The sequence below is a fragment of the Panthera tigris genome, chromosome B3 (genome assembly GCF_018350195.1).
Source record: "Panthera tigris isolate Pti1 chromosome B3, P.tigris_Pti1_mat1.1, whole genome shotgun sequence".
NCBI classification, from domain to species: Eukaryota; Metazoa; Chordata; class Mammalia; order Carnivora; family Felidae; genus Panthera; species Panthera tigris.
In genome coordinates this window covers 1,446,179-1,472,352 of record NC_056665.1, presented here as the reverse complement: position 1 = coordinate 1,472,352, position 26,174 = coordinate 1,446,179, and the positions used below count along the sequence as shown (strand labels likewise).

The window sequence follows — 26,174 nt, the reverse complement described above, 5'->3', positions numbered from 1 at the left end:
CCACAGCACACTTGCTGTTAGCACTCATGGAAGAAAGGAGCAAGTTTGCCAGTAAAATCCTGGTCTTATGCTCGCTGACCCAGGTTGGGTCAGATGGCCTTTCCCAAATCGGTCACCGTGGCCGGGGACATGGACTGGGCCAGCTCCCTCATGCCCTCCCGGTGCCATTTCCTGCGACCGGGGAGAAGGACGTGCTGCCCGGTAGGGGGTGCTGTGCTAACCACTGAGCTGACGTGACAGTTGGGTGGGTGACCCCCTACGGGGAAGAGTAGTGCGGTTTGAGAGCAAGGGGAGCAGGGGCCAGAGCATCCACGTTCACTGCCACAGGCACTGCTGTCCTTCCTGAAATCTGCAGAGGACAGCATGCTGCCGTGTCCTCACTGTCGGCCTTTGTGTTTTATTTCTGATCTTTCCAGAGGCTCTGTGTGTGGGTGCCGAGTCCTCACGGAACGATCACAAAGAAGACTTTCCATCCCAACCCAAACCCTCCACGGTAGTGGCGTGAGACCCTGCCGGGGACACGGTCTTGAGCGTGTGGCGTGTGGCCTGCGGCTTCCAGCTGGGTTGTTCGTGCTCTGTGCTTCCGGGTGGGCTATGGCTGCTTTGCTGAAAGTAACGCCCGTGAAACCGACCTCGTTTCTTTCTTTAATAGGGTTGCACGGCCTCTGAAAGAATGTGGTAAGGAGAGTGGGTTTGAATTTCATCGAGGCGTTTGACTGAGTCATGATGTCCTTGAGGACAAGCTGGCTAAATTCAGACGGATGATAATACTCTATTCAGAAAATACGTATTGAGCGCCTGGTCTGTGTGGGTGTGATGGGGGCACAGCAGGGAACGGGGCGGACCTGTCCCCACCGCTGGGGAGCCGGCAGCTGTCCTCGCCACAGCGGGGTCGTGCTGGCCTCTCACCGGGCTCTCTGTCCCTCTCAGCTACCCCAATGTCCCCGAACTTGAGCATTTGCGTAAGTTCCTTCTGATCATTCCCGCTGTGCTTTTCACATTTCTGGGAGAAGCCGGTTTGTGGACGTAGGATGCTCCTGGTCTGTTTTGCACCCTCCCAGGTGTTCAGATAGCGCCAGAGTTTCCTGTGCAGTTTTTCATCACCTGTTTCTGATTCTAGTTTGGGGGAATCTTCTGTCCACCGTTTTGAGTCTTCATTTCAGTTCCTTTGGAATAAATTTCGAATTGGTTCCTGGACATATTAATTTTCCTAAAATACCTTTGGGGATAGGTCACCTGCCCTGTTCACGCCTCTTCCCCGGATGCTGGACGGGCCTGAGCTCCCGAGCAGACCACGGTTCCTGCCAGCTAGTTCTGGCCAGAGGAAGGGACATCGGGTAGAATTTGAATATTCAGGCCACCCGCTGGGCCTTACCTGCCCTCCCACCTTGACCCCGGCTTCTCTCTGCCACTCCTCTGCTTTGGCCGGAGCGTCTGCTGGAAGCCAGCCTTTCCCAGCGGTCAGACCACAGGTTGGAGTCCGATAAACCGGGTGTGCGTTCTAATCTGGCTGCTTGCTGACTGTGACTGGAAAGGTGGCTCGCGTCCTTTGAGCTCCAGTCTTCTCCTCCACAGACGGATGTCGCGGAGCCGCTTCCGCGAGATGGCGTCAGTCGGTGCCGCTGATCTCGCTGCCGGTGACCCGTCGTCCGCAGGCACGCCGCGCGCGTCACCGTGACACCCGCGTCCGCTGTGTTTCCGGGCTGGAATGTCTTCCGTGTTTGTTCCTTCAAGGCCGTGTCTTTTAGTCTAGTGCTTACGCTCCCTGCCTTTGGAGGCAGACTGATCCGAGTTGGAATCTAGGCTTGACCATGTGGGAAGTTACCTGCCTCTCAAAGCACGTGTTTTTTTCATGCGACAGTTGCGGGAGGGGGGATGTGACGATGTGCAGGAAGTGCCTCGTGCAGCCCCTCGCGAGGGGGTCCCCAGACGTGGCAGTTACGATTCCGGAGCTCAGCTACCTTTCCACACCTCCCCCGGCTGCCCCCCGATACCCAGTCCCCTTCTCTAATTCCCACTCACCTGGCTTCTGACACATGCTCCCTGTTTTGTTAATTCTCCTTGGGGTACATTTTTTTTTTATTGCTGACGGACTTTGTGAAATTGTGATTGATAATAAGAAATACGTATACTTGCTCTTTGGCCCTGGTTTCTGGCACAGAGCTCCTAAAACCCGTGGAGTGTCCTGAGTGGTAAGAGTGATAAAGGTGTCTCAGTATTCATCAGTATTCAGCCCCGCCCCAGTGTATGTTAATGACATCATGTTCCAGTGCACCCAGGGATGGGGGCTGCTCACCGGGGAACCAGTCGCGTCTCTGGAGGGCTGGAACTTTCAGGCCAGGGAGGCCAGTGGCCAGTGATTCAATCGCACCTATGTCTTGAAGCTCCCGTAAGAACCCAAGAGGACGGGTGCAGAGAGCTTCTGGGTTGGTGAACGGAGGGAGCTTTGGGAGAGCGGTGCACCTGGAGAGGGCAGGAAAGTCTTGTGCCCATCCCCACACCCAGCCCTCTGCACCTCTTCTGTCTGGCTGCTCCTGAGTTACAGCATACTTTTTTAAAAATTAAAAAAAAGATGTTTTTTAACTTAAATTCAAGTTAGTTAACGTACCGTGTAGTATTGGTCTCAGGAATAGACCCCAGTGATTCATCACTCACATACAACACCCGGGGCCCATCCCAACAGGTGGCCTCCTTGATGCCCGTCCCCCATCCAGCCCATCCCCCCACCCAACACCCCTCCAGCGGCCCTCAGTTTGCTCTCTGCCTTTAAGAGCGTCTTGTGGTTTGCCTCCCTCTCTGTTTTTATCTTAGTTTTGCTTCTCTTCCCCTCTACCCCCCTTGTTCCCCTTTCTCTGCATCCTCGCCAGCACCCGTTGTTTCCTGAATTGTTCATTTTAGCCATTCTGACAGGTGTGAGGTAGTATCTCCTTGTGGTTTTGATTTGAATTTCCCCGACGATGAGTGATGTGGAGCATCTTTTCATGTGTCTGTCGGCGGTCTGGATGTCTTCTTTGGAGAAGTGTCTATTCATGTCTTCTGCCCATTTCCTCACTGGATTACTTGTTTTTTGGGTGTTGAGTTTGTTAAGTTCTTTATAGATGTTGGATACTAACTTATCCGATATGTCATTTGCAAATATCTTCTCCCATTTCATTGGTTGCCTTTAGTTTTGTTGATTGTTTCCTTCCTGTGCAGAAGCTTTTTATCTTGATGAGGTCCGTAAGCCAGTAACCTAGTAGGTAAAATGTTTCTCTGAATTCTGTGAGCTGCTGTAGGAAATTAACCAAACCCAAGAAGAGGCCGTGGGAACCTCCGATGTATAGCCCATGTGTGAGAGGTGCAGGTGACAGCTGGGACTTGCAGTGGCATCTGAAGCAGGGACGGTCGTAGGGGCCTGGATCCTTTACCTGTGGCATCTGACGCTGTCTCCAGGTAGATAGAGTCGGAACCGATTTGCATCGAAGGACATCTGTCTGGGGTCAGTGAGTCGCTTGGTGGAAAGAACACACACCGGCACTTGATTCGGGAAGAGCAGACCTTCTCCTAAGTCGCAAGCGGCTGGTCAGTGGTACAGGTTCGTGCGATGGGGCCAGCGCTGTTATTGTAAAGCCAGAGAAAGCTTATGTAAGTTCACGGATGGCCAGTATTTTATATCCGGTAAAGAAAGGCTGGATTTTAAAAATGATTAGAAGCATGTACCTAGGGGCACTTAAAGAAGTATGTCAGAAGTAGTTGTTTTATAAGATGCTGTGACATTGTTGTTTGGTGCTTGTGAGTAAAGGGTTAATGTGAGTAAAGGTGTGGAAAGGTAGCTGAGCTCTGGAATCGCGTTGGAGTGGATCTCGTCCCAGCACTGCTCTGGGGAGGCTGTGGAGTGAAGGTCCAGGTGGAATGTTATCCCTGCCTCGTCTGCTGTTGCTTCCGTACCCAGGTTGGGAGCCCTGAGTGGGCTGCCTTGGGTCTGGGCCTCCGTTCGTGTAAATTATGACGACTAAAAATAAAGCAACTGTGATTTTGGACGAGTTCCTGCATGTCATGTGTGCCCCTGTGGGACTGGGGTGACGTCCGCACGGACGGTTGGCCCTGCGGTCCTCACGTGGCTGCCTCCAGGGCACGTGGGCAGGTAATGACGCGGCCACGTCACCTGCTCTGTTTTCCACTCCAGCGCCCGTCCAGGTGCCCTTTCCTTCCGGGCGCCCCATTCGCCCAGAGCGCGCCGCGACCCGGCCGTCCCCTCTTCTCCTGGCACCTGCCGGGTGGGCACCATTGCTCACGGAGCGAGTGATCCCGGGAGGACTCCCGCCCTCCCGGGGAAGAGCTTGCGTCAAGTTGCTGTGTCTGAAAGTACGCTGGTCTTGGGGCTGAGAAGCTTTTCCTTCAGGCACCTTATCAAGTACACACGCGGGAAGAACGGCCGGGCCTTCATCCGGGCACCCAGTGCGCTGGGGACGGGCTTCTTGGGGCTGTTCCGGAACCGACGGTCTGTCTCCTGCAGGACAGAACATACGGTCATCCCACACGCCGCTCATTGCCTCCTGGTGAACGCCCAGCCCAGTAAGACGGCAGCTTCCTCGGGGGCCTCGGCCCGTCGTTCTTGCCCAGCTGGGCTAGCCCGCCACCCGCTGTGTCCCGGCACAGGGGTCCAAGGAGCCACCCAACACTTTCTGTCACTAAAGGACGAGCCCAGGTGACAGGCTCCCCACAGGTGGAACCTCTGCCGTCTTGTATTCTGTTTGGGGAAAACGGGTTGTTTTTGCCATTTCCTTTCCTCTGCGTCCTTCTGCCTCTGGTCCCGGTGGTTGCGCGTTCCCGTCTGTCACCGTGAAATCATTCTTGAGCCTTAAATTCTCGCTGGCGTCGTCCACGTCACCTGTATCGACTTTACTCCCTGTAAAAGATAAGAAAGTGAACGTGCTTATTCTTCCTGGTTTTTATCAACATAACCTGGGATTTTAAAATCAATAATAGTCATAATTCAAAGATGTGTGTCTGTTCGTTAAGGCATTGTGTTTTTCACATTTGATTATTTATTTACTGCGTTAGTAAAGGACAGTCACTTAAACTCAACCCTAAAGTTGCACAGGTTCGTCATTCCCTGCTTCTGCTTTTAAGCTGTGCCTTCCTTATTATTGATTTCTATTTTTTTATTAATTTCTTCACCAGATGGAGAATTCCTTTAATTTTTTTTCAGTGTGGTATTTTCAGAATGCTTATTATTATTATCATTATTATTATTATTATTATTATTTTATTGATATTGTCTCTGTACACGTCAGTGGATTCTAGAGTGGGGATTGAATTGTTGGGTCACCCTGGTTTTCCCTCTCGTGATTCTAGACCAGGGATCGGCCAACATTTTCCATCAGGTGCCGTGGCGTGAACGTTAGAGGCTATGCAGGGGTCAGGCGGTGGGGCTCCTGGGCTGGCGAAGGCGGTCCTGGCTCCACCAAGGGGAAGGGCAGGACGGACGCCAGAGGAGAGCGGATGTTCAGACGGACAAGAAGCCCCTGCCGTACTCAGCCGTGGCCGACTCCGTGTCGGACGCCGCAGGCCCGTTTCCTGAAGAAGCGTGCACATCCTGCACGCGGAGGTGAACTGTATCCTGTAGGTGCTGGGGAGTCCTGAGATACTTTAGCCGGGGGTGGGGGTGGGGGGCGCGACACGGACAGTCTCTGTTTTGGGAAGATTGTTCTGCCAGCCGTGAGGAGGACAGGACCAAGGAGACTGGGGGTGGGGCATCCCCTGGGAATGTGATAGGACAGAAAGGAGAAGTGACCGTCATTGAAGAATGGAGAGGACACATGAGCTCTGACACACACGGCGTGTGGTCCGTAGGCCTCGGTGACTGCCCACTCAGGGCCACTGGGGCCCAGCCCGGCTTTGCCACCAGGGTGGGTGCTGTTCACCCAGTCAGGGAGTGCAGGAGGGAGGAGTTGGGGAGTAGGTGCTGAGCCCCGTTGCAGGTGGTCCTGGGGCCTCTGGTAGGTAGCTCGTGGGAGGCCCAGATCGGGAGGTCGGGAGACGGGACTGGCCGGAGTGTGGTTGTGGGGCGAGCTCGCGGCTCTGAACAGAGGCTGGCCAGTGGACGGTGTGTCTGATCTACACGGGCCAGACTGATTGCGCTTCCCTCTCTAGATGAGGTGGGTTTTTTTGGGTCACGTGTTTTTGAAATGATTTCTTAGATCAGCATAGGCTGTAAAAGTAGAGAGAAGTCGTAAATGTACATTTGGAAACGGTTAGCTAAGGGAGACAGCAGAATCTCTGAGTACGTGGAGGTGGGTGTTGGCAACGTGCTAGACGTAAGGGACCGCAGAGTTCCTTGCGCCTCTGCTTTGGCTACGAGAAAGGCGGGGCGCGATGGCAAGGGACCGTGTCTTTGGGGAAGGTGGGCTTTGGTCAGGGCTCCTACGATGGACGAGCGAGAGCTGCCCAGCCCCTCGCCCGCCAGCCGTGGCGGCCGCCCCTTCCAGGAGTAATCGTGACCTTTGTGTCCTCGGTTTTCAGTTCGTGATAAAACCGTAAGGAAACGCAGGTTTAACCAGCTGTCCCCGGGCAGGACACGCCTGTCTCAGGGACCCTCTGTGGGTTTAACAAGGAGAGTGAAAGATGCTAAAGGAAGCGATGATTTTACGTATTTGATTTCTGCTGGTGGGAAGGAGGCGTGTCCACGCACAAGCAGCCCAGTCCTCACAGTGAGGACGTGGTCCTTGGACAAAAGAGCAGCCACGGGGGAGGCAAGGCCAGTCCATTAACCGTCCCGTGTCTCCCTGCTGCCAGTGCTCCCGCGCTGCTGGTGCTCACGAACACACAAGGACAACCCAAACAGGGAGCCAGGTTCCTCTGTCGTTCATGAAGTAAGTACGCGCTCAGGGTAAACCACTTCAGTGGCTTAGTCAGGGACACGATGAAAAGACGTCCAACTGACGCATTCCCCAGATGTGAGTGCCGTGAACATGGCTGCTACCCTTCTCCGTCTGCGTGCGCTCGTTTTTAAACATCTTACGCAGATGGGATCATACTCTACATTCTGTTTTATGTTTTGCTTTTTCACTTGTTAATGAACCGTAGAATTATTTTCATAGCCGCACAGGGTGATCTGCCTTAGTGTTTCAGATGGCCGTGTAGCATTGATGTGCTCTAATTTTTTTAACCAATGCTCTGTTAATGGACATTTAGATTGCTTGCATTTTTTCAAATTTTTTAATTTTTAATTTTAGTGAGAGAGAGTGTGAGTGGGGGCGGGGGGAGGGCAGAGAGAGAGAGAGAGGGAGAGAGAGAGGGAGGGGGAGAGAGAGAGAGAGAGAGAGAGAGGGAGAGAGGGTGGGGGGGGAGGGAGGGAACGAATCTCAAGCAGGCTCCACGCTCAGTGCAGACCCTGACATGGGGCTTGATCCCATGACCCTGGGATCATGACCTGAGCCTCAATCGAGAGCTAGACGCTCAACCGACTGAGCCATCCAGGCACCCACCCCATTTTTAAAAATACTACAACAGCACGAGGAAAACCCAGATATATTTCAGCTTACACGAATGCCTCCGTGGGGTCAGTTACTAGCAGTGGAGTCTGACTTTTTGTAGGTGTTTCCACACTGGTTTCAAAAAAGGCTAGGCCACCTCGCACACCCCCCACCATCACGGAAGAGCGTTTTTTTCCTTTCCCCGGATGGATGGATGGATGGATGGATACAATAATGAATGCACACGCACTCATGAGCGCCTGTTGTGTACAACGGGTGGTGTCCTGGCAAGGAAGAGACGCGGTCTGTTGATGACGGAGCCGCATGGAGGAGGGAATGGGGAGGTCGTGACGGGAGCGTTGGCCTCTGGGGACCGGTTCTGTCGCAGACTGGCTAGTGGGTGTGCGCAGCCCTCGCCCTCTCTCTGAGTCTCGGCCCCTCACCTGAGGATGGATCGTGCTGCCCGGCTCACTGAAATGCCAAGAAGGCCGAAGAGAGTTTGTGTAAGGCTTTTCCACTGCCCGGCACATAGCAGGTGCTCGTCGATGGCGGTGATGACCCTCGCATGTAGCATGGTGGCCCCAGGCCCGGCGACAGCGCCCGCCACGGCGGTGTGCCCACGGCGCCCTGGGGGCCCAGGGTGGAGGGTGCTCTTTCGTGCGTTCCGGAAGGCGGAGCAGAGCCGTCTGTAAGCGTGAGTCGTACGTAGTTCGCCGTGAGGTTGTGTCGGGGGAGAGACAGTGAGTTTCTCAAGACGAGCGTGCTGGCGCAGGAAACCGAAACCCCACTCATACGTCGGAAAAGTTGGTTGATGGTCTCGGGAGAAATGCATTTGTGCTGCTTGAATTCTCAGCCTTGGAAGTAACAGTGTTGGCCTGTCCGTGTTTCTGGTTTCATTTTGAAGAAGTTATCGAAAGAGGAGTTCCTCAGTTTTGTTTTAATTTCCTTTTTCCTCCTTTAAAGAATTACAGTGGTTAACGTGCGTTCGCTATGGAAAATGTCAAATTATGTAACAAGCTGTATATTGAAAAAAATTTTTTTTGGATGTTTATTATTTACATTTGACAGAGACAGAGCGTGAGCAGGGGACAGGCAGAGAGAGGGAGTCACAGAGTCCGAAGTAGGCTCCAGGCTCCGATTTGTCAGCACAGAGCCCGACGTGGGGCTCGAACCCATGAACCGCGAGATCATGACCTGAGCCGAAGTCGGACGCTCAACCGACTGAACTCCCCAGGCGCCCCTGTGGGAAATAAATTTATTTACAACATTCAGCCGTCTTCAGGAATATGGTCACCTCCTCAGTTGTTCAAGGCTTTTATTCCGTATTCCTTTGTAGATGTTTTTGATTTGAGTCACGTTGTTTCTGCACATTGCTTGTTGAGTGTATTCCTAATCAATTGATATTTGTTGTTATTGTGAATAGCATCTTTCCATTATGTTTTCAAGCTGGTTATTTTTATTATATAGCAAAGCATAGGAACGTGGCTCAGATTTCCACATGGAACTGGAAGTCTCTGAAGTAATTTTAAAGTTATTTTTGTTGGGGCTCCTGGGTGGCTCAGTTGGTTGAGCGTCCGACTGCAGCTCAGCTCATGATCTCATGATTCGTGGGTTCAAGCCCCTGCATTGGGCTCTATGCTGACAGCTCAGAGCCTGGAACCTGCTTCGGATTCTGTCTCTGTCTCTGTCTCTGTCTCTGTCTCTGTCTCTGTCTCTCAAATATAAATCAACGTTAAACATTTTTTTAAGTTATTTTTGTCAACATTTTCTTAAGTTCTAGAAAATCAAATCTTAGAAAACTTAATTTCAAAAGATACTTGCATCATTGATAACATGTTTTCAAGGTGAGGTGTCCAAGACTTTTCTTTTTTTTTTTAATTTACTGTCAAGTTAGCGAACATACAGTGTATACGGTGTCGTCTTGGTTTTGGGGGTAGATTCCCCTGATTCATCACTTACGTACGACACCCAGCGCTCATCCCAGCAGGTGCCCTCCTCAATGCCCATCACCCATTTTTAAAGGCTCCCAGATTTTAGAGGTTGAGATGTGCCGAGTGGTTTCCCCGATCTCCAGCAGGTGTCAGTGTTGGTCCGAGGTGGCGGTTTTAGCTGTGGGATCCCGCATTTACACATCCTTATTCCCGCAACACTGGGGATTGTCGAGCCGGAAGGGATATCGGAGATCATCCACGTCAGCCCTTCCGTCTGGGAGCTGGCCCGGGTGGGGGGCGACCCGTCCAAGGTCACACGGTCCCGTGGGGTGAGACTGACATGACGGTGAGCGTCAGTCCCCAAAGTCACGGAGGAGGAGAAGGTGTCGCCCCAACATATCGAGGCTGTGTTTCGGTGGAGCGGAAGGGTGCTGTTCAGCGTGTTCGGGTGAGTGGGGACCCGCCCCTGGTGTCCGGAGCCCGGGGGCCAGCCCGGAGGCCTGGCGCGCTCAGCAGCGCTCAGCCGTGTTGGCGGAGTGCGGGAAGAGCCGGCGGTTTTGTGACAGACCTTACGAGCAAGGACATCGCTTACCGAGGAATATTCTCCGGAGAGCTTTTTAAAATGGCAGAAAAAGGCCTGTTTCCGTTTTTTCCCGCGGTCCCGAAGATGCCGTCCACTTGTTCTGTGACTTCCTCACGCGTGGCCCCATCTCCTTGTCCCACAGCCTGCACGCGTGGAGCCCTGCTCTTTCCTTCACTTCCCCCTTGGAGGCCGAGCACGGGGCTCCCTGGCTCAACCTGCAGAATTCGGAGGAGTTCTTGCCCTGGCGCCGGAGGCCCCTCTAGCGTGCTCTGTGTGCCTCCTTCGGCCACCTTGCGCCTGTTCCCCGGGTGGGCCCTTCCGCGGGGAGCCAGTCCCCGGCCCCGCACACGCTCGCACTCTTCCAGCTCTGTGCCCCTGCTTGTTCTCGCTCCTGCCTCCCCACCCTGACCCTCAGCCTCCTCCTCTCCCTCCCCCGGCCGGTACCGCAGGCCACCCGCTCGGTGAGCCCCCTCCTCTGTGGACCCCAGCATCCTTCGTTCCCCACTTTCCTTCCTACCTTGTCACTAGGTCACCCTTGTACAGTTACTGGTGTTCACACGATTTATTGGGCGGACCTGTAGCTGTCCAGGGTGCTGTCCTGGGTCCTCTGGGCCCCGCAGACAGGCTGTCCTCACGGCGAGCTGTTCCCAAGTGTCACCGATTCACTTGGTTGCACCGGATCTCGAGAGCTGCCGTCTTCGGAATCCTTGCTGTCCTTCCTGCCACGCTGCCCTGGCAGGTTTGGGGGAACATTCGGGGCTTCGGGAGCGTTTCTCCCGCGCCAGAAGAAGACGTATCAGAGCAGATGACAGGGGCATCTGGAGTGAGAAACGCACTCGGAAGCCACCAGGAAAGGACGTTCCGTAAACACCAGATAACTGTAAACACTGTTATTTGGAAGTCACGGGTTACTTTCTGTCAGGCTTGCTCCGCGTGGCGCAGGCTGGTGTCAGCCAGGAGGCAGGCAGGCCCTCTGCGGGCACAGGAAGACGGCGAGCGGAAGAAATATGGTGTCCCTGCAACTTTATTTTAGTTAAATGCACTGCACCGCAAAGTTTGCGGGACCCTGAGGTGCTCGCCTGACGTCTTGGTAAAACAAACGGCGGAAGCCAGGGAGAAGTTTCCATCTTGCTAACGAGCTCTTACGGCTCGGGGGTCATGCAGAGCTGTAATTATTTAGAATGACGACTTTGAGCGCTCAGCCCCTAAAAAGCGAGGACAATAGAAATGGCTCCAGGAACACCCAGACATTTCCGTATCGGAAGAACTCATTCTTTGCTGTTCCCGAGCCCAGCCTCTCACGACCCTGGGCCGCCTGCCACAGTCCCCCGACGCGGCCCGGCACCCACGTTCTTACTCGGTTTTCCCGTTGCGGTAAAAACGCACACACTCTGCCATCTCAGCCGTCTTCGGGTGTCCGGCTCAGTCACGCGAGGTACACGTAGTGTTGTAAGACAGACACCCGAAACTTTTCCTCTGGCAAAACTGAAAGGGTGCCCCTTAAACAGCTCACCCTGCCCGCTGCCCCAGCCCTGGCGACCATGGCCGTCATCTGCTTTCTGTCTCCGAATGTGACTTCTTTAGTTTTTAGAAAATGTTCATTTACTTTGAGAGAAAGCACAAGTAGGGGAGAGGCAGGGAGAGGGAGACAGATTCCCAGGCAGGCTCCGCGCTGGCAGCACAGAGCCTGTCGTGGGGCTCGATCCCATCACCCCGGGATCGTGAGCTGGGCCGAAATCGAGAGCTGGACGCTCAACCGACCGAGCCACCCGGGCGCCCCTGAATTTGACTACTTTAGATACTTCGTGTAAATGGAATCATGCAGTGTTTGTTTTTCTGTGACTGGCTTCATTTATTTATTGATTGTACCAGACACATATATAAGGAATTGTCCTCAGAATCCTCAGAATCACTGAGCTTTGGTTGTAAACAGATCTGAGAAACTGAAGAGCTCTATCCGCTCACTTTACAGATGGAGGAGGAAAATCGGGCGACCAGAGGTTGCCTAAAGTTAGCAGAAAACCATATGAAGTTCTGTAACATCTTTTCAGTTTTCTAGGACGTTTTAAGGTCCGACTGGTTGTCAGCAGCAGTGTAAGTATCCCAAGATCAGAGCCAGAGTAAATGTCACATTTAGAAAATGACACTTGGATAAAGCTGTTGCCGCTGGTCCTATTTTCTGCCAAGCATCGTTGCGTATCGACAATAAAGCTGTTTAATTCTTTTTTTCCAACAGCGTTTACTTTGGTCGATATCTACCAAGATAGGATAAGCTGAAGCATAGTTTTATTTGTTTATCATTTTCCTTTTTAAACTGGGAGATGTCACAAAGCTGGATGTAGCAAACTTTTCCCGTAAAGGGCCAGATAGTTAACATTTGGGGGCTGTGTGTGCCCCACGATACCTGTTGTAACGATTCAATGCTGCTGCTGTAACGTGAACGCACAGCGTGACTGTGTCCCGTAAAACTTTATTTACAAAACAGGCAGTGGCCAGATTTGACCCCCAGGCTGTACTTCACCCACCCCATAGCCAGGTGGCCGGGCGTCGCTTCTGCGTGTTTTGGCCTTCGCACCTTGCGGGCTGGCTCTCATATAGGAGACACTTGCGATGGTTGTTCATGGGGATGGTGATGATGATTTTAAAAATGTAATTTTTTACATTTGTGATCAAATAGTCACTTCCTACTGACTTTTAATAATTTAATAAGTTTGGGAGTTTTTCCCTACATACCATGCTAGATAGCTTTACGATATAATAAAAAGTATACCTAAGGAAATAGCTAACGTGTCTAAAGTACATCTTTGAAAGAAGACTCAAAATTTTTCTGAGCATTCATAAAGGTATTTCTTTTTCTAAAGGAAAATTATATATTTCTAAAGGAAAATATGTATACATATTCTAAAGGAAAATCGTATGTATGTTTCCTTGTATAAATATAAGGAAATAAACCCAACTCCCAAATCTGGAGGGAACCGCCAGTCACAGCTGTAGGCAAACCTTTGCCGGGTCCCTTTGCTCGGCACCTCGGGACCCACCCGCTGTCTGTCACGTCCACTTGCTTGGTGCCTGGGGAGTTCCGCCTGTATGGAGACAAGTCCTTGTCCTGGTCTCCGGTTCTGCAGCCAGGGGACAGCACCGCGGGGACCAGGGTGGCGGAGAGTGAGTGGGGCGTGTCCTCCCTCCTGCCCCTGGCCGCAGTGCGTCGACTGCCGAGAGCCGCGCTCCGGTCAGGTGGCCCCTCCAACTGCAGCTCTTTGGGGCCTACAGTCCTGCCCCTCCCACTCCCATCCCTTGACCTCCGGGCCTGGAGGTGGCCAAGGCTTCCCGGGCAGCGCCACTCTGGGGGCCACCCGTCTCTACTGCTCTCTTTCGTGTGTCCGCTTCCGTGTGCTGCCTGCCCCTCGCTGCGGCCCTCACCCGACCGATGCAGTGTTGTGTCCACCTGACTGGCCCCCCCAACCCTAAGGCAGGCAGGTAGCAGGCTCACTGCCCAGGCAGGAAGCAACGAGCTTGCACCTGTAGTAAGAGCCAGGAAGTCAGAGGTCACGTCCCAGCTCTTGCGCTACCAGCTCTGTGACTCCGGGCGGGCTACGTGGTCTTGTTGAGCCTTGGTTTTCCCGTTGGAGAAAGGGGATGATAGTGTCTCCCTCTCGGGACCGCTGGGGACGTTCAGTGAGGTCGTGCCGGTGAAGTGCCGTAGCACAGGGTCTGGCACACACGTGGTTTCTAGGTGGCAGAAGGGACTTCCGTTTTCCTTCGTTTGTCAACAGACTCTCCTCCAAGGATCCTTTGTGAAGGGGAAGGCCACGGGGAACAGGGGAACTCCTTTCTGCGACCCCCCCCCCCCCTCCCGTCTCAGGGACTGTGTGTGTACTAGAGAGGCAGCCGGCTCGCCGCTGCGCTCAGGACCGCCCCCTGCGGGTGTCTCTGGTGGGCCCATTCCCAGCTGGGACAGCAGGTGGCTGTAGAGAGTCTCAGTTGCAGGTGGTTTGGCCTAAAGGAGATCGGTGTAGCGGCTCAGCATGTGGGTTCGTGTTGCAGTTGTTTGGGTTACTTGAAAAGAAACGACTTCCAGAGTCAGAATGAAGAGAAGAGGTGTTATGCACACCCAGAGTTTAACGAAGGTAGCACTTATCGGGCACGTGCTAGTTTCTTCATCCGGACGTTTCTCTCTTCTGTGACTCGTACTGCAGACGGTAGTATTTCCATCTTAGGGAGAAGAAACTGACTTGTAGAAGATAAGTGGTTGGGCATTTTTCTCGGCTAGTGACTGGTAGTTCGGGGATTCACACGCAAGTGTCCTCTCTAGAAGCACACTCCGCTGCCGTGTCACTCCACCTCCAAGGCTCTGGTCCGAGCAAGTGGATGTTTTAAAAGGGTTCTGATAAAAATTGGGGTTATATACGAACGTGGTGAAAAAGTCCAACCGTGCAAAAGGATGGGGCGAAAGCGTGAAGCGTCCTTCCCATCCAAGGCCTCCCGTGGCTGGTTTCTTTCTCCAGAGCCAATCTCTGTTGCCGGCTTCTTTGGATCCTTCCTGACATAACCCTAACAGGGGTTTACCAGCATCCTGGGAAGGAGGGTGATTGGTCTTTACGGCACATCGTAGCCTGACTTCTGTCCAGTTGTGCTCAGTGTTTCCTAGGCTCTCCGGGTTGGGTGGGCAGAGGGGGGCTCTCTGGGGTGGGGGGGGCGGGGAGGAGGGCTTTCCGGGTTTGGTGGTGGGGGTGGGGGGAGAGAGGCTCTCTGGGTTGGTTAGGTGGGGAGGAAGGGGGCTCTCTGGGTTGGGGGGGCAGGGAGGGGGACTCTCCAGGTTGGGGGGGCAGGGAGGGGGACTCTCCAGGTTGGGGGGGGCAGGGAGGGGGACTCTCCAGGTTAGGGGGGGGCGGGGAGGGGACTGTCCGGGTTAGGGGGGGCGGGGAGGAGGACTCTCCGGGTCGGGGGGTGGGGTGGGGAGGGGGGCTCTCCAGGTTGGGTGGGAGAGGGAGGGAGGCTCTCTGGATTGGGTGGGTGGGGAGGAAGGGGGCTCTCTGGGTTGGGGGGCGGGAAGGGGGGCTCTCTGGGTTGGGTGGTGGGGGGTGAGGGGAGGGGGGCTCTCCGGGTTGGGGGGGTGGGGAGGAAGGGGGCTCTCTGTGTTGGGGGGGCAGGGAGGGGGGCTCTCAGGGTTTGGTGGTGGGGTGGGGGGAGGGAGGCTCTCCGGGTTGGGTGGGTGGGGAACAAGGGGGCTCTCTGGGTTTGGGGGGGTGGGGAGGGAGGCTCTCCAGGTAGGGGAGGCGGGGAGGGGGACTCTCCAGGTTGGGGGGGGCGAGGAGGGGGACTCTCCGGGTTGGGGGGGGAGGGAGGGAGGCTCTCTGGATTGGGTGGGTGGGGAGGAAGGGGGCTCTCTGGGTTGGGGGGTGGGGAGGGGAACTCTCCAGGTTGGGGGGGCAGGGAGGGGGACTCTCCGGGTTAGGGGGGCGGGGAGGGGGACTCTCCAGGTTGGGTGGGGGAGGGAGGGAGTCTCTCTGGATTGGGTGGGTGGGGAGGAAGGGGGCTCTCTGGGTTGGGAGGGCGGGGAGGGGGGCTCTCAGGGTTTGGTGGTGGGCGTGGGGGGGGAGGGAGGCTCTCCGGGTTGGGTGGGTGGGGAAGAAGGGGGCTCTCTGGGTTTGGGGGGGGTGGGGAGGGAGGCTCTCCGGGTTGGGTGGGTGGGGAGGAAGGGGGCTCTCTGGGTTGGGGGCGCGGGGAGGGGGGCTCTCCAGGTTGGGTGGGGGGAGGGAGGGGGGCTCTCCGGATTGGGTGGGTGGAGGACGCCATTGCTGAGGCTCCCAGCAGCTAAGTCCCCATATACTATTCCTGCATCTCTAGCCTTTTCTGGAAGGGTCTAAATTCCTGCCATCTCTACTTTCTCCATTTCAACACAGAGTGCATTTCACAGGGCTAGCTGAAAGCCTTGAACTCAGAAACACCTAGGTGTAAATATAAGGCTTGCCGAGATTGTCTTATGACGTGAATGCCTAGTTAGCGGACTAGTGGTGACCGGTCATGCCTGGGCACAACCCTGCACGTGGCTTCCTTCTGTACCTGGTACTGTCACGACACTTGTAGTCCCTGTGTTTTGACACAAACGTCAGTCAGGTCCTGTGTTCAAAGAAAGGATCTTAGAGGAACAACACAGAAACGACCAGTCACACGACAGTTTGTGTCTTTCGAGGATGATTTTTACATCTTTTGATTCTGTGTTTTACACATTTGCCTCTACGAGGGGATTCCCAAATGGCCGAAACCCATTGTGACCAAACACAGCAGCAGCAATGAAGGTGCATTTGCAGTGGAATTAAAGAAATGGCTGTCTGCCTTAGCTGATTCAGTCAAATACTCTTTCAGAGTGGTACGGAATTGTAGGGAAAGAAATGTTCAAAAAACCCAACTTTTAAATGTAATCGCAAGTTGAGTATTTGTGACGCCTGTGATTACGAAAATGGTTTATTCCCCTGCTCTATGCTCCTACCACGACGAGGGAGTCAAGCGGCCGTGCCCCCGTCTGTGGTTTCTGAGGCAACCCCGACGTGAGCCCAGGGGGTATGGGACTGATTTCTGAGAGTTGTGCTGTGTGCGCTGTCTTGACTGTGTCTGACGGTCCCAGCCGCCTCGTGTTCCAGAAGCGTGTCGGATGCCAGTGTGCGTGTCTCCGTGATTAGCTGCGGGGCCTCGGGGGGTGCATGCGGCAGCTGGTTATGACAGCTGGGGGACTCTACGTTCGCATACGCCCATCTGTCTTCGACGGCAGGTCAGGGTGGCTCTGAGTGATGCTTCGTCGCTGCCGGGTACCGGTGCCGGGACACGGCCCGGGCACCCTGTCCGGCAGCCTGCACGCTCGGCCCCTCGACACGTGCCTTTCCCATGTCCCTCCGTCCCTTTGCCGGACCCCACTCGAACCTTTAGCAGCAGGAACGGTGTGTGCTGAGTCACCATCCACCTGGACAGCAAGCCCTCCGCTGGGTCTCTACCTGTTACTGTTCTTTCTTTCCCGGTAAACAGAACCGAACTAGTATCCCTCTGGGGAAAGGAGAAAACAGTTCCCAGAAGGTGGGGAAAGGATTCCTCCTCCTCTTTTTTTATTATTATCAATCTTTTAAAATTTTTAATGTTTTACTTATTCTTGCGAGGGCACAAGTGGGGGAGGAGCAGAGGGGGGAACAAAAGATCCAAAGTGGACTCCGTGCTCACGGGAGTGAGTCCTACGCGGGGCCCGACCCCACGAACCGTGAGATCGTGACCTGAGCCGAAGTCAGAGGGTCAAGCGACTGAGCCACCCGGGTGCCCCGGACCCTTCCTCCTTAACGGACCGGGGCCGTGTCACCGTGTAGGACAAGAGCTGGTCGCACCAAATCTCGCGTGCAGGGAGGGCTGCGTGGCGTCTAGCTGAGGCTCGTTGACGTGATGATGTGGGGACCAGACAGGTAGATACAAAGACCGGTGGCCCCTGCAGGCGGGAGGCCTTGCGGCCGTGGGAGCGGTGGGGGGGGGGGGAGGGTGGTGGTGGTGAAGGCGGGGGTACCCACCTGGTCAGGGAGTTTGGGCGTTGTCTTTAAGTCACTGTGGTGGACTAAAGGTCTCTGAGAGAGACGAGTGAGGACGGGGCCAGCGGGGCCAGGCGGCGGGCGCCCGGCTGGACGTGCGGGGGAACCGGCACCCACAGAGCGACAGGTGGAGGCGAGCGCCCTGCCAGCCGCGTGGGGGCCCTGGGGGTGGATCCGCAGTCCCGGACCCGCAGGAAGGGGGCGGGAGATAGACGCCCATGAGGCTGGAGTTCGATCTGCACAGCTTGTTCGGACGCTCAGCACCTGCAGCAGGGTTGGGGCAGAGGGAGCTGGGCGGGCCGACAGGATGCTCTGAGCAGCCCGGGACGGCGGTCTGAGGTCAGGGTGCCCGAGGGGGCTGGGGCTTAGCTGCTGCCCCCTTGGCCAGAGCTCAGAACGACATTTTGTGAAGGTGGCCTGAATCCTCGGTGCTGGCTTCGTGCGTTCGGGGCTGAGAGCAGGTACTGGCACCGGCCGAGTCCCCCTCCGGCGTTTTCCTTCAGGGCCTGGTTCCGCTTCTTTGTCGACGGAGGTCCTGCAGCTCAGTGTCTGTCCTCACTCCCCGCTGAGCGCGCCCTCGCCCCAGCGATTTCCTCCTGCGCCCAATCTGATAGACGTTTTCCCGGCCCCCCTCGCCCTTCCTGCCAGCGCTCCGCTCCCTTCCTCCTGAATATCTTTGCTCGTGCCCTACGACGCGGCAGCACCCCGCAGCCTGCCGCCAGACCCGGCCCGCCGCCTGTCTCTGCGGGTAGAACGTTACGGGAGCACAGCCACGCCCGCCCGGGTTCGCGTCTTCCGTGGCCGCTCTCGTGGCACCTGGCAGAGCCGAGGCGTTGTGACAGAGACCCCGTGGCCCGTGAAGCCTGAACGACTTTGTCTCTGGCCCCTCACGGGGAGTTTGCTGACCCCGTGCTCTGACATCCCCCCGCCCCGGTTTCCTTCCGCACCCGGAGCTGAGAGAGCGTGCGAGAGCCGGCTCTAAGGGAAGCGCTGGCTCAAAGTCATTCCAAGTGGAGAAGCTCCCCCCACCTGGCGAGAGCGAGCGAGACCGGCTGAGCCTCGGCTGACTCCAGGAAGTTGTTTTCCTGCCTTTCTGTCCCCTCTCTGCCTTCTCCTCCTCCAGCCGCCGGGGGCGACGCGCTGGAATTCTGCCTTCTCTCCCTCTGTCTCTCTTCTTTGTTCACTTGGTGGAAGCACCCATCTTCTCTTGGTTTTCCCTTTGAGGCTTTGCCTTTTCTTAATAACATTTTTAAGATTTTATTTTGGAAAGAGAGAGAGAAAGAGGCAGAGAGACGGGGAGAGAACTCCAGGCGGGCTCCACACTGTCAGCACAGAGCCCGACGCGGGACTCGAACTCACGAAAGATCATGTGAGATCATGACCTGAGCCGAAATCGAGAGTCGGGTGCTTAACCGACTGAGCCGCCCAGGCGCCCTGTTTGCCTTTTTTTTTTTTTTTTTAATGTGGTAAATAACACATGACACGAGATCTTCCCCCTTAACAGAAGTGTAAGCGTGCGGTCCGCGTTAACTGTGGCCTCGGCTGCGTCTCTCACCCTGCGCGGCCGGAACTTCCGCGCACCGCACGGCGGCCCCGTTTCTCCTCCCAGCCTCTGGCAGCACCCTTGTGCGCCCCGCTGCCGTGAGCCTGGCTCCTTCAGACGCCTCCCGTGAGCAGAATCTTGAGCATCTGTCCCTCTGCGCCTGGCGTATCTCTCTGGACCCGATGTCCTCCGGCTTCTTCCAGGTTGCGGCAGGTGGCGGGTCTTCCTTTTTCACGGCTGAGTAGTATTCCAGCGCCGGGCCGCGGTTCGTTTATCCTTTTGTCCGTCAGCCGGCATTAGGGGTTTCTAGCTCTCAACTGTTGTCAGTGGTGCTGCTCTGGACACGGGGATGCAAGCACCTCTTCAAGACCCCGATTTCAGGGTTTTTTCCTTTGGCTAAATACCGCAGAAGTGGGTGGCTAGATGTTCTTCTAATGTTTTAAGGAGACTCTGTGCTGTTTTCCATTGCAGCTGTACCTTTTTATATTCCCAGCAGCAGTATACGAGGTTTCCAGTGTCTCCCACGGCCTCACCAACACTGACATATTCTGCCGTTTCTCTTTTTTTAACGGACGTCCTAGCAGGCGTGAGGTGGTGTCTCATGGCGGTGTGGATTTGCGTTTCCCTGACGATGAGTGACGTTGAGCATCTTACTCTGTGCCCGTTGGCTCCAAAACGGAATCAGGAGACATAGGAAATGTGCACAGTTAGTTACTGGTAACAAAATTACATCACTGATTAAAAAACTCCCCAACAAACACAAAGGCCAGGGCCAGGTGGATCACAGGCCAATTCTACCAAGCATTTAAAGAGTTCTCCTGAAACTATCCCACAAAGAAAAAGAGGGAGGAAACCTTCCGAATTCATTCTACCGAGAGGTCAGCATCACCCAGATAATAAAACCAGGCAAAGATACTACAAAAATAGAAAATTACAGACCAATGTCCTCGATGAACATAGAAGCAAAATCCCTCAACAAAATATTAGTGAGCCATATTCAACAGCACATTAAGTGGGTTATTCACCAAGATCAAGTGAGACTTGTTCCAGGGATCCAAGAATGGCTCAGTATTTGCAAAGCAGGCCACAGGATGCACCCCATTAACAGAACGAGGGATAAAAACCATATGATCATCTCAGCTGCAGAAAAAGCATGTGACAAAGTACAACATCCAGTCGTGGTAAAAACGCTCAACAAAGTAGGGTTAGAGGGAACATTCCTCAACACGACACAGGCCGTGTATGAAAAACCCATAGCCAACATCATCCTCAGTGGGGAAACCTGGGAGCTGTTCCCCTAAGGTCAGGAACAAGGCAGCGATGTCCACTCTCACTGTTCAAGACAGGACTGGGAGTCCTGGCTGCAGCACGCAGACAAGAAAAAGGAGTAAAAGGCATCCAAATTGGTAAAGAAGAGGCAAAACTGTCTCCGGAGATGATACGATGCTATACGCAGAAAATCCCGAAGACTCCACTGAGCATCTACTGGGACCTGTGAAGGAATTTGGTAAAGTCCCAGGGTACAAGGTTGATACACAGAAGTCATGCACCTGTGGGCCAGCGCTGGCCTTCCCTGGAGAAGCGTCTGCTCAAGGCCTCTGTCCTTCCCGTAATCGGGTTGTTTGCTGTCTGAAGCTGGAGGGATCACTTTGTCTCTACCTCTGGAACCTCCGTGCCGCTACTGGGCCGAGTCCACACTCACGCTCTCTGCTGCCCCTCTGTGTGAGCCTCCTGCCCTACTTACTCCCTCCGCATCACTCCGCCCCTGCCAGCCTTCCCTTTCTGAAATCTCCACAGACCCAACTCGGACACGTCCTCGAAAACCCGGGTCAAGGCAGGGTTCGCGTGGATCCCCCCCTGACCGCCCGGCCAGCCGGGCGCCTCTCTGCTGAGGTCTCCAGCACTTCCCGTCTCCGTTGCCTTCGGGCAGTTGGCGGAGGTGGCTGTGTTGTGTCTGGGCGCTGCACGCGTGCTAACCCCCAGCTCCTGAAGGGGAGGAAGCGCATCCCCTGGGGGTGCTTCACACAAGGCACCTGGACGCGCTGTGAAGAGGCAGGAAGCCCGGAAAAGACGAGTGTGCGTGCGTCCTAAGTATAGACGACAGAGCTCAGCTTGCAGCCCGAGGGTGGTCTGGCAACAAGAAGGGACACGGAGGGAGCCAAGTGTAAGTGCACAACAGGAGAAAGGTAACGGTCAGTGACCGGGGCCTCTCCGCGAGTTTGGATGGGAACAGACCAGCAGGTTTGTGCGGAGGGACAGAAGGACACGGCCGTCCTCGGAGCCGGGCTCTGCTAGAGTTCGGCAGGTGTGGCCCGGCGGGTGTGGGCTGGGAGCCAGAGAGAAGCCAAGTGCACCTCGTGGCTCCGCAGGGGGCAGAGCGGCTGTTGGCCGTGGGGGCCGGGCCGGCTGCCGTCTGGACGTCCCTGCTCCCGACACCCTGTTCAGACGGTTCGTGGCTTCCAACCCTGGTGTGTTCCCGGCAGCAGTGCTGCAGAAGGGGTCAAGGCAAGCCCTGGACGCCCTTCCGGAGGCCGAGGACCAGTACGGGAGGGTCCCCGGGCACGCCCCTGAGTTGGACCCGTGGGGTGGCTCTGGAGCAGCACGGATCCGTCAGTCTCCCTGGACGAGGCCGCGGGGACCCTTCCGTGGGCCTCGCGAGCCCTTGGAGATTCTCCACCTCATGGTCCTCGCCGCCTTCTTCATGAGACCCCCTCACACCTTCCCCCGTGGCCGGGTCTTTACAGCCTCGAGGACCCCGCCTTCCAGCCTGAGCCCCAGCCTGCTCGGTCTTGATGACGCCGTGGCCGGCTCTGATCCCTGTGGTCCCTGGGAAGGTTCCAGCCAGAGGGCCGTTACGGGGACCCATTTCATACCTTTGGAGCACCCCTGGTAGGCCAAAGCCTGCGGTCACGTGAATCCGGGGAAACCGGATGACCGGGCAGGCCTTGCCTCTCCGGTGGGAGGGCAATGAAATTAGCAGGTGGCGTGGCCCTCTTCCTGCCCACTGCCCTGGGGAGCAGCTCTGTCCTTTCTGGCTTTTTTCTGACCCTCTCTTGCCCCTCCTGGGACATGGGCCCCCTAGCCTGGGAGGCACGTAGGATCGTACGGACACTTAAGAAAGGAAAAAAGTTCTTAGGCCCCATCCATGGAATTCTCTTTAGGTGTGGATGGGGTCTGGGAATCTGCATTTTTGTACTTACAGTTGACCCTTGAACTACTCGAGGGTTAGGGGCGCTGACCTCTACACACAGCTGAAAACACATACAACTTTTGACTCTTCCAAAAGCTACCTTCTCACAGCATGCTGTTGACCAGAAGCCTTGTGATGACACAGTTATCGCATGTTCTGTGTGCATTATGTACTGTTTCCGTACAGTAAAATAAGCCAGAGAAGAGAAAGTCATATGGAAGTCATTAAGTCATAATTAAGAAACTGTAAGGAAGTGGGGCTCCTGGGCGGCTCGGTCGGCTGAGCGTCCGACTTCAGCTCAGGTCGTGATCTCATCGTTCGTGGGTTCGAGCCCCGCGTCGTGCTCTGTGCTGACAGCTCAGAGCCTGGAGCCTGCTTCGGATTCTGGGTCTCCCTCTCTGCCCCCACCCTGCTCGTGCTCTCTCTCTCTCTCTCAAAAATAAACATTAAAAAAAAGAAACTGTAAGGACGAGAAAATACATCTGCAGTACAGGACCATATTGGGAAAAGCCACGTAACAGTGGACTTTCCACAGTTCAGACCCATGTTGTTGAAGGTACACACAGAAGGGCGTCTGGAGGGATGATTGATGGACTTAACTCAATTGCCGAGTAATTTTTATTTCCTTCTTTGACCCTGTGCTTGTTGGGTTTCCTAGAGTGCTCGTATATTTCTTTAGAAATCGGAGAGAGGGGGGTGCCTGGGTGGCTCAGTCGGTTGAGCGACTGACTTCAGCTCAGGTCACCATCTCGCGGTCCGTGAGTTCGAGCCCCGCGTCGGGCTCTGGGCTGATGGCTCAGAGCCTGGAGCCTGCTTCCGATTCTGTGTCTCCCCCTCTCTCTGCCCCTCCCCCGCTCACGCTCTGTCTCTCTGTCTCAGAAATAAACATAAAAAAAAATAAATAAAATTTAGAAATCGGAGAGAGGCTAGACGCCATCCGAAAGCAGGAACCAGATCCGCGAGTGGTCCGTCGCTTTCGGAAACCGTTAACGCTCTTCTGTGTGTTCGTCTCTTCCACAGGGGGACTTGATCTCATCTTTGTGCCGGGTCTTGGGTTTGACAAGCATGGCAACCGGCTGGGGCGGGGCAAGGGCTACTACGACTCCTACCTGACGCGCTGTCTGCAGCAGCGGGACTCGAAGCCCTACACCGTGGCCTTGGCGTTCCGAGAACAGATGTGCCTCCGGGTCCCCGTGGACGAACACGACGTGAGGGTGGATGAAGTCCTTTACGAAGACTCCACGTAGATCCCGATGCCTGCGGCCCGGAGAAAAGCAGAATACGTGTTTCCCCTCGTCACGAGGTAGCGTGCGTTTTGCCCACTGATGGTGAATATGGACTGCATTGTTTCTAGTGGAATTGCAAACGCCTCACATTAAAGCATCTTCCAAAACCAACAGTGGCACGTTACTTAAAGTGGAGGCTGTCACGCGTGATGTTCCTTCCGCGTAACTTCCTGCCGTCAGCGTGGCGGGCTGATCTTTCCGCTCTGCAGCTTAGGCTAGATGTGTGTGAGGACCTGTGTCCGGCTCGGGGCGCCCGGAAGGTAGACCCCCCCCCCCCCCCCCCCCCAGCCCACACCCGGTTTCAGCGAGCCCTGTCTGGACTGGTCAGTCTTTGGTGGGCGGGGCGCGGGAGACTAGGCAGCTGCTAATTGCTTTGTTGGGGTTTGCTCTGCGTACAGAGTTCCCCAAGAATATTCTAGCACTTCATCATGACTGCATTTGCTCACCCTGAGATTTTACGTCTGACACTTTGTGGCTTTTGATGGTTCGTGGACCGAGACCTTTTATGATTTAAATACTTTAGTTCCGTCTCTGCTGTGCCGTGTGTCGGTCCCTTCCGAGTCTAAGATCTGATATCCTGTCAGTCAGAAATTGTGTGTTTGCTTGCGGTGTCTGCTTTGGAAATGAAGTTTGCTGCGGGCTGGGAGCTGGCAGATGGCATCACAGCGAGGGAAGATTTGGGCGGCTTCCTAGACGCCGCTCTCACACCCGGCGCCCAGCACGTGCGGGGTCCTGTGGAGCGTGTGTCCGTCCCCTCCCCTCCGTTGTCCCGTCGTCCCTTCTGTCCGGGCTCTTAGCACTCCACTTTATGTCTCTAACCACAGTCCACGTGACCTCACAGAACACGGATGTGATCGGGAGGTGGCCCTGCTTGGAGCCTTTCGGTGGCTGTTTGGGGCCCACGGGGTAACGGCCAGGTGGCTTCTCCGTGCGAAGCCCCCGGCCGGCCGGCACAAATGTCTGTGCGCGTCCCCGAGCAACACGGGCCTCTCCTGCCCCTTACACCTGGTGAGTGTGCTCTCTCCTCTGGCCTTTCTTCTTTTGTCCAACCCGGAACTCCTGCCTATCATTCAGGACCCCCCAGGCCCCCTCTCCGTGAGGCCTCCCCCCCCCAGGCCCCGTCTCCCGTGAGGTCTCCCCACCCCCCCAGGCCCCCTCTCCGTGAGGCCTCCCCCCACCAGGCCCCGTCTCCCGTGAGGTCTCCCCACCCCCCCAGGCCCCCTCTCCGTGAGGCCTCCCCCCACCAGGCCCCGTCTCCCGTGAGGTCTCCCCACCCCCCCAGGCCCCCTCTCCCGTGAGGTCTCCCCACCCCCCCAGGCCCCCTCTCCCGCAAGGCCTTCCCCTCCCGCCAGGCCCTTTCTCCCGTGAGGCCTTCCCCCCCCCCCAAGACCCCCTCTCCCATGAGGCCTTCCCCCCCAAGACCCCCCCTCCCGTGAGGCCTTCCCCCAGGCCCCGGACGGAGTTAGCACCTCCTGCACTTGTGTAAACCCCCTGGTCACTGTCCTCCTTGTCATGTTGACATGTGTGTCCCTTCAGACGGCTCCGGAGGGGAGGGTGATACCGTCACTCATACTTAGCGGACACCTGCACGTATAGTCCGTGTTTGAGGATTTTTTTGAATGAGTTAATTAAACAGCCAGAAAGGTTTCACTTAAAACATGGATCCATATTCTTTGGACAATAGCATATGACTTGTGTTTTATGCACAAAAGTAAAAATACTTTAAAACGTGAGATTGGTGAGATTTGGGAAAGGGTCTCCCGCCTGGGAAGGGTGGCCCTGGTGACCGGGAATGGGCAGGGGTCATCGTGCAGAGGGTATTGGGAAGGGAGCACCCCGAAGCTGCAGGTGGCTCCCTTCAGGGCAGACTCAGACACTGAGGACAGGCCTCAAACCTGGGGACGAGCCAGCACGATAAGGGGCGTGGTGAGGGGCAGCCCGGTGTGGGAGGAGCGGCCGCTAGATCTGAGCAGAGACGGTTCTTAGCCTTGGGGAACTGGAGACACATTGGAGCCCCGGCGTCTGTCTCCGATGGCTGCCTGTTCTCTGGAAGCGTGTGTCATTTAACTAGAAGGTCACCTCTGTCCGGCTCTAGTCCGCCCAGCAGACGTCAGTAAGAACAGTGCACGCGCAGCCAGGACAGTGATGAGCGTGGGCGGGTCTAGGTGTGGACGGCCTGGTGCACAACTCGGTTCCTGGCCCCCGTTGTCCGTGTTTCCCGCAGAGATCACGAATTCAGTTACGCTGCATTTTATTTATTTATTTTTATTTTTTTATTTTTTTAGTTACGCTGCATTTTAATCAGATCACGCGTTTGCACGCTTGCTTCCTCGTGAGCCGATGAGCTCCTCGCGGGCGGGTTCTCTGTGGCATGTGGGGTTCGCCGCAGTCCCCAGCACAGGATAAACTCCAGTAAGCCCCTCCTGACAGAGGAACTGGCGTGCGGGCTCCCTGTCTTGTGCCCTTGCTGCTTTATACGCTGGTCCCGATCTGAGGGCCGAGATTCTGCCCCTTCAGCGTTGTCCCCGGGTCGGATTCTTCTAGAACGCGGTCTCTGTTGCTGTGGTTTCACGGCCTTCCTGGACCCCTCCACGTGTGGGTCGCGAGGTCTGCGCTCTTGGC

General features: G+C 55.6%; 1 protein-coding gene across 3 annotated transcripts in view; it reads left to right on the top strand.

The window, feature by feature from the left end:
* The window catches only part of MTHFS (methenyltetrahydrofolate synthetase), a 33,529-nt gene extending 9,722 nt beyond the window's left edge, over nt 1-23,807 (top strand). Inside the window, exon 3 of one of the 3 annotated variants that reach the window (XM_042987886.1) lies at nt 23,287-23,807. In XM_042987886.1, the coding sequence (XP_042843820.1) occupies nt 23,287-23,513 (227 nt within the window). In that variant the 3' untranslated portion in view covers nt 23,514-23,807. The remainder of the gene's footprint in view (nt 1-23,286) is intronic. The other 2 variants (XM_042987883.1, XM_042987885.1) reach the window with 2 other exon arrangements.
* Nucleotides 23,808-26,174: the final 2,367 nt, after the last annotated feature.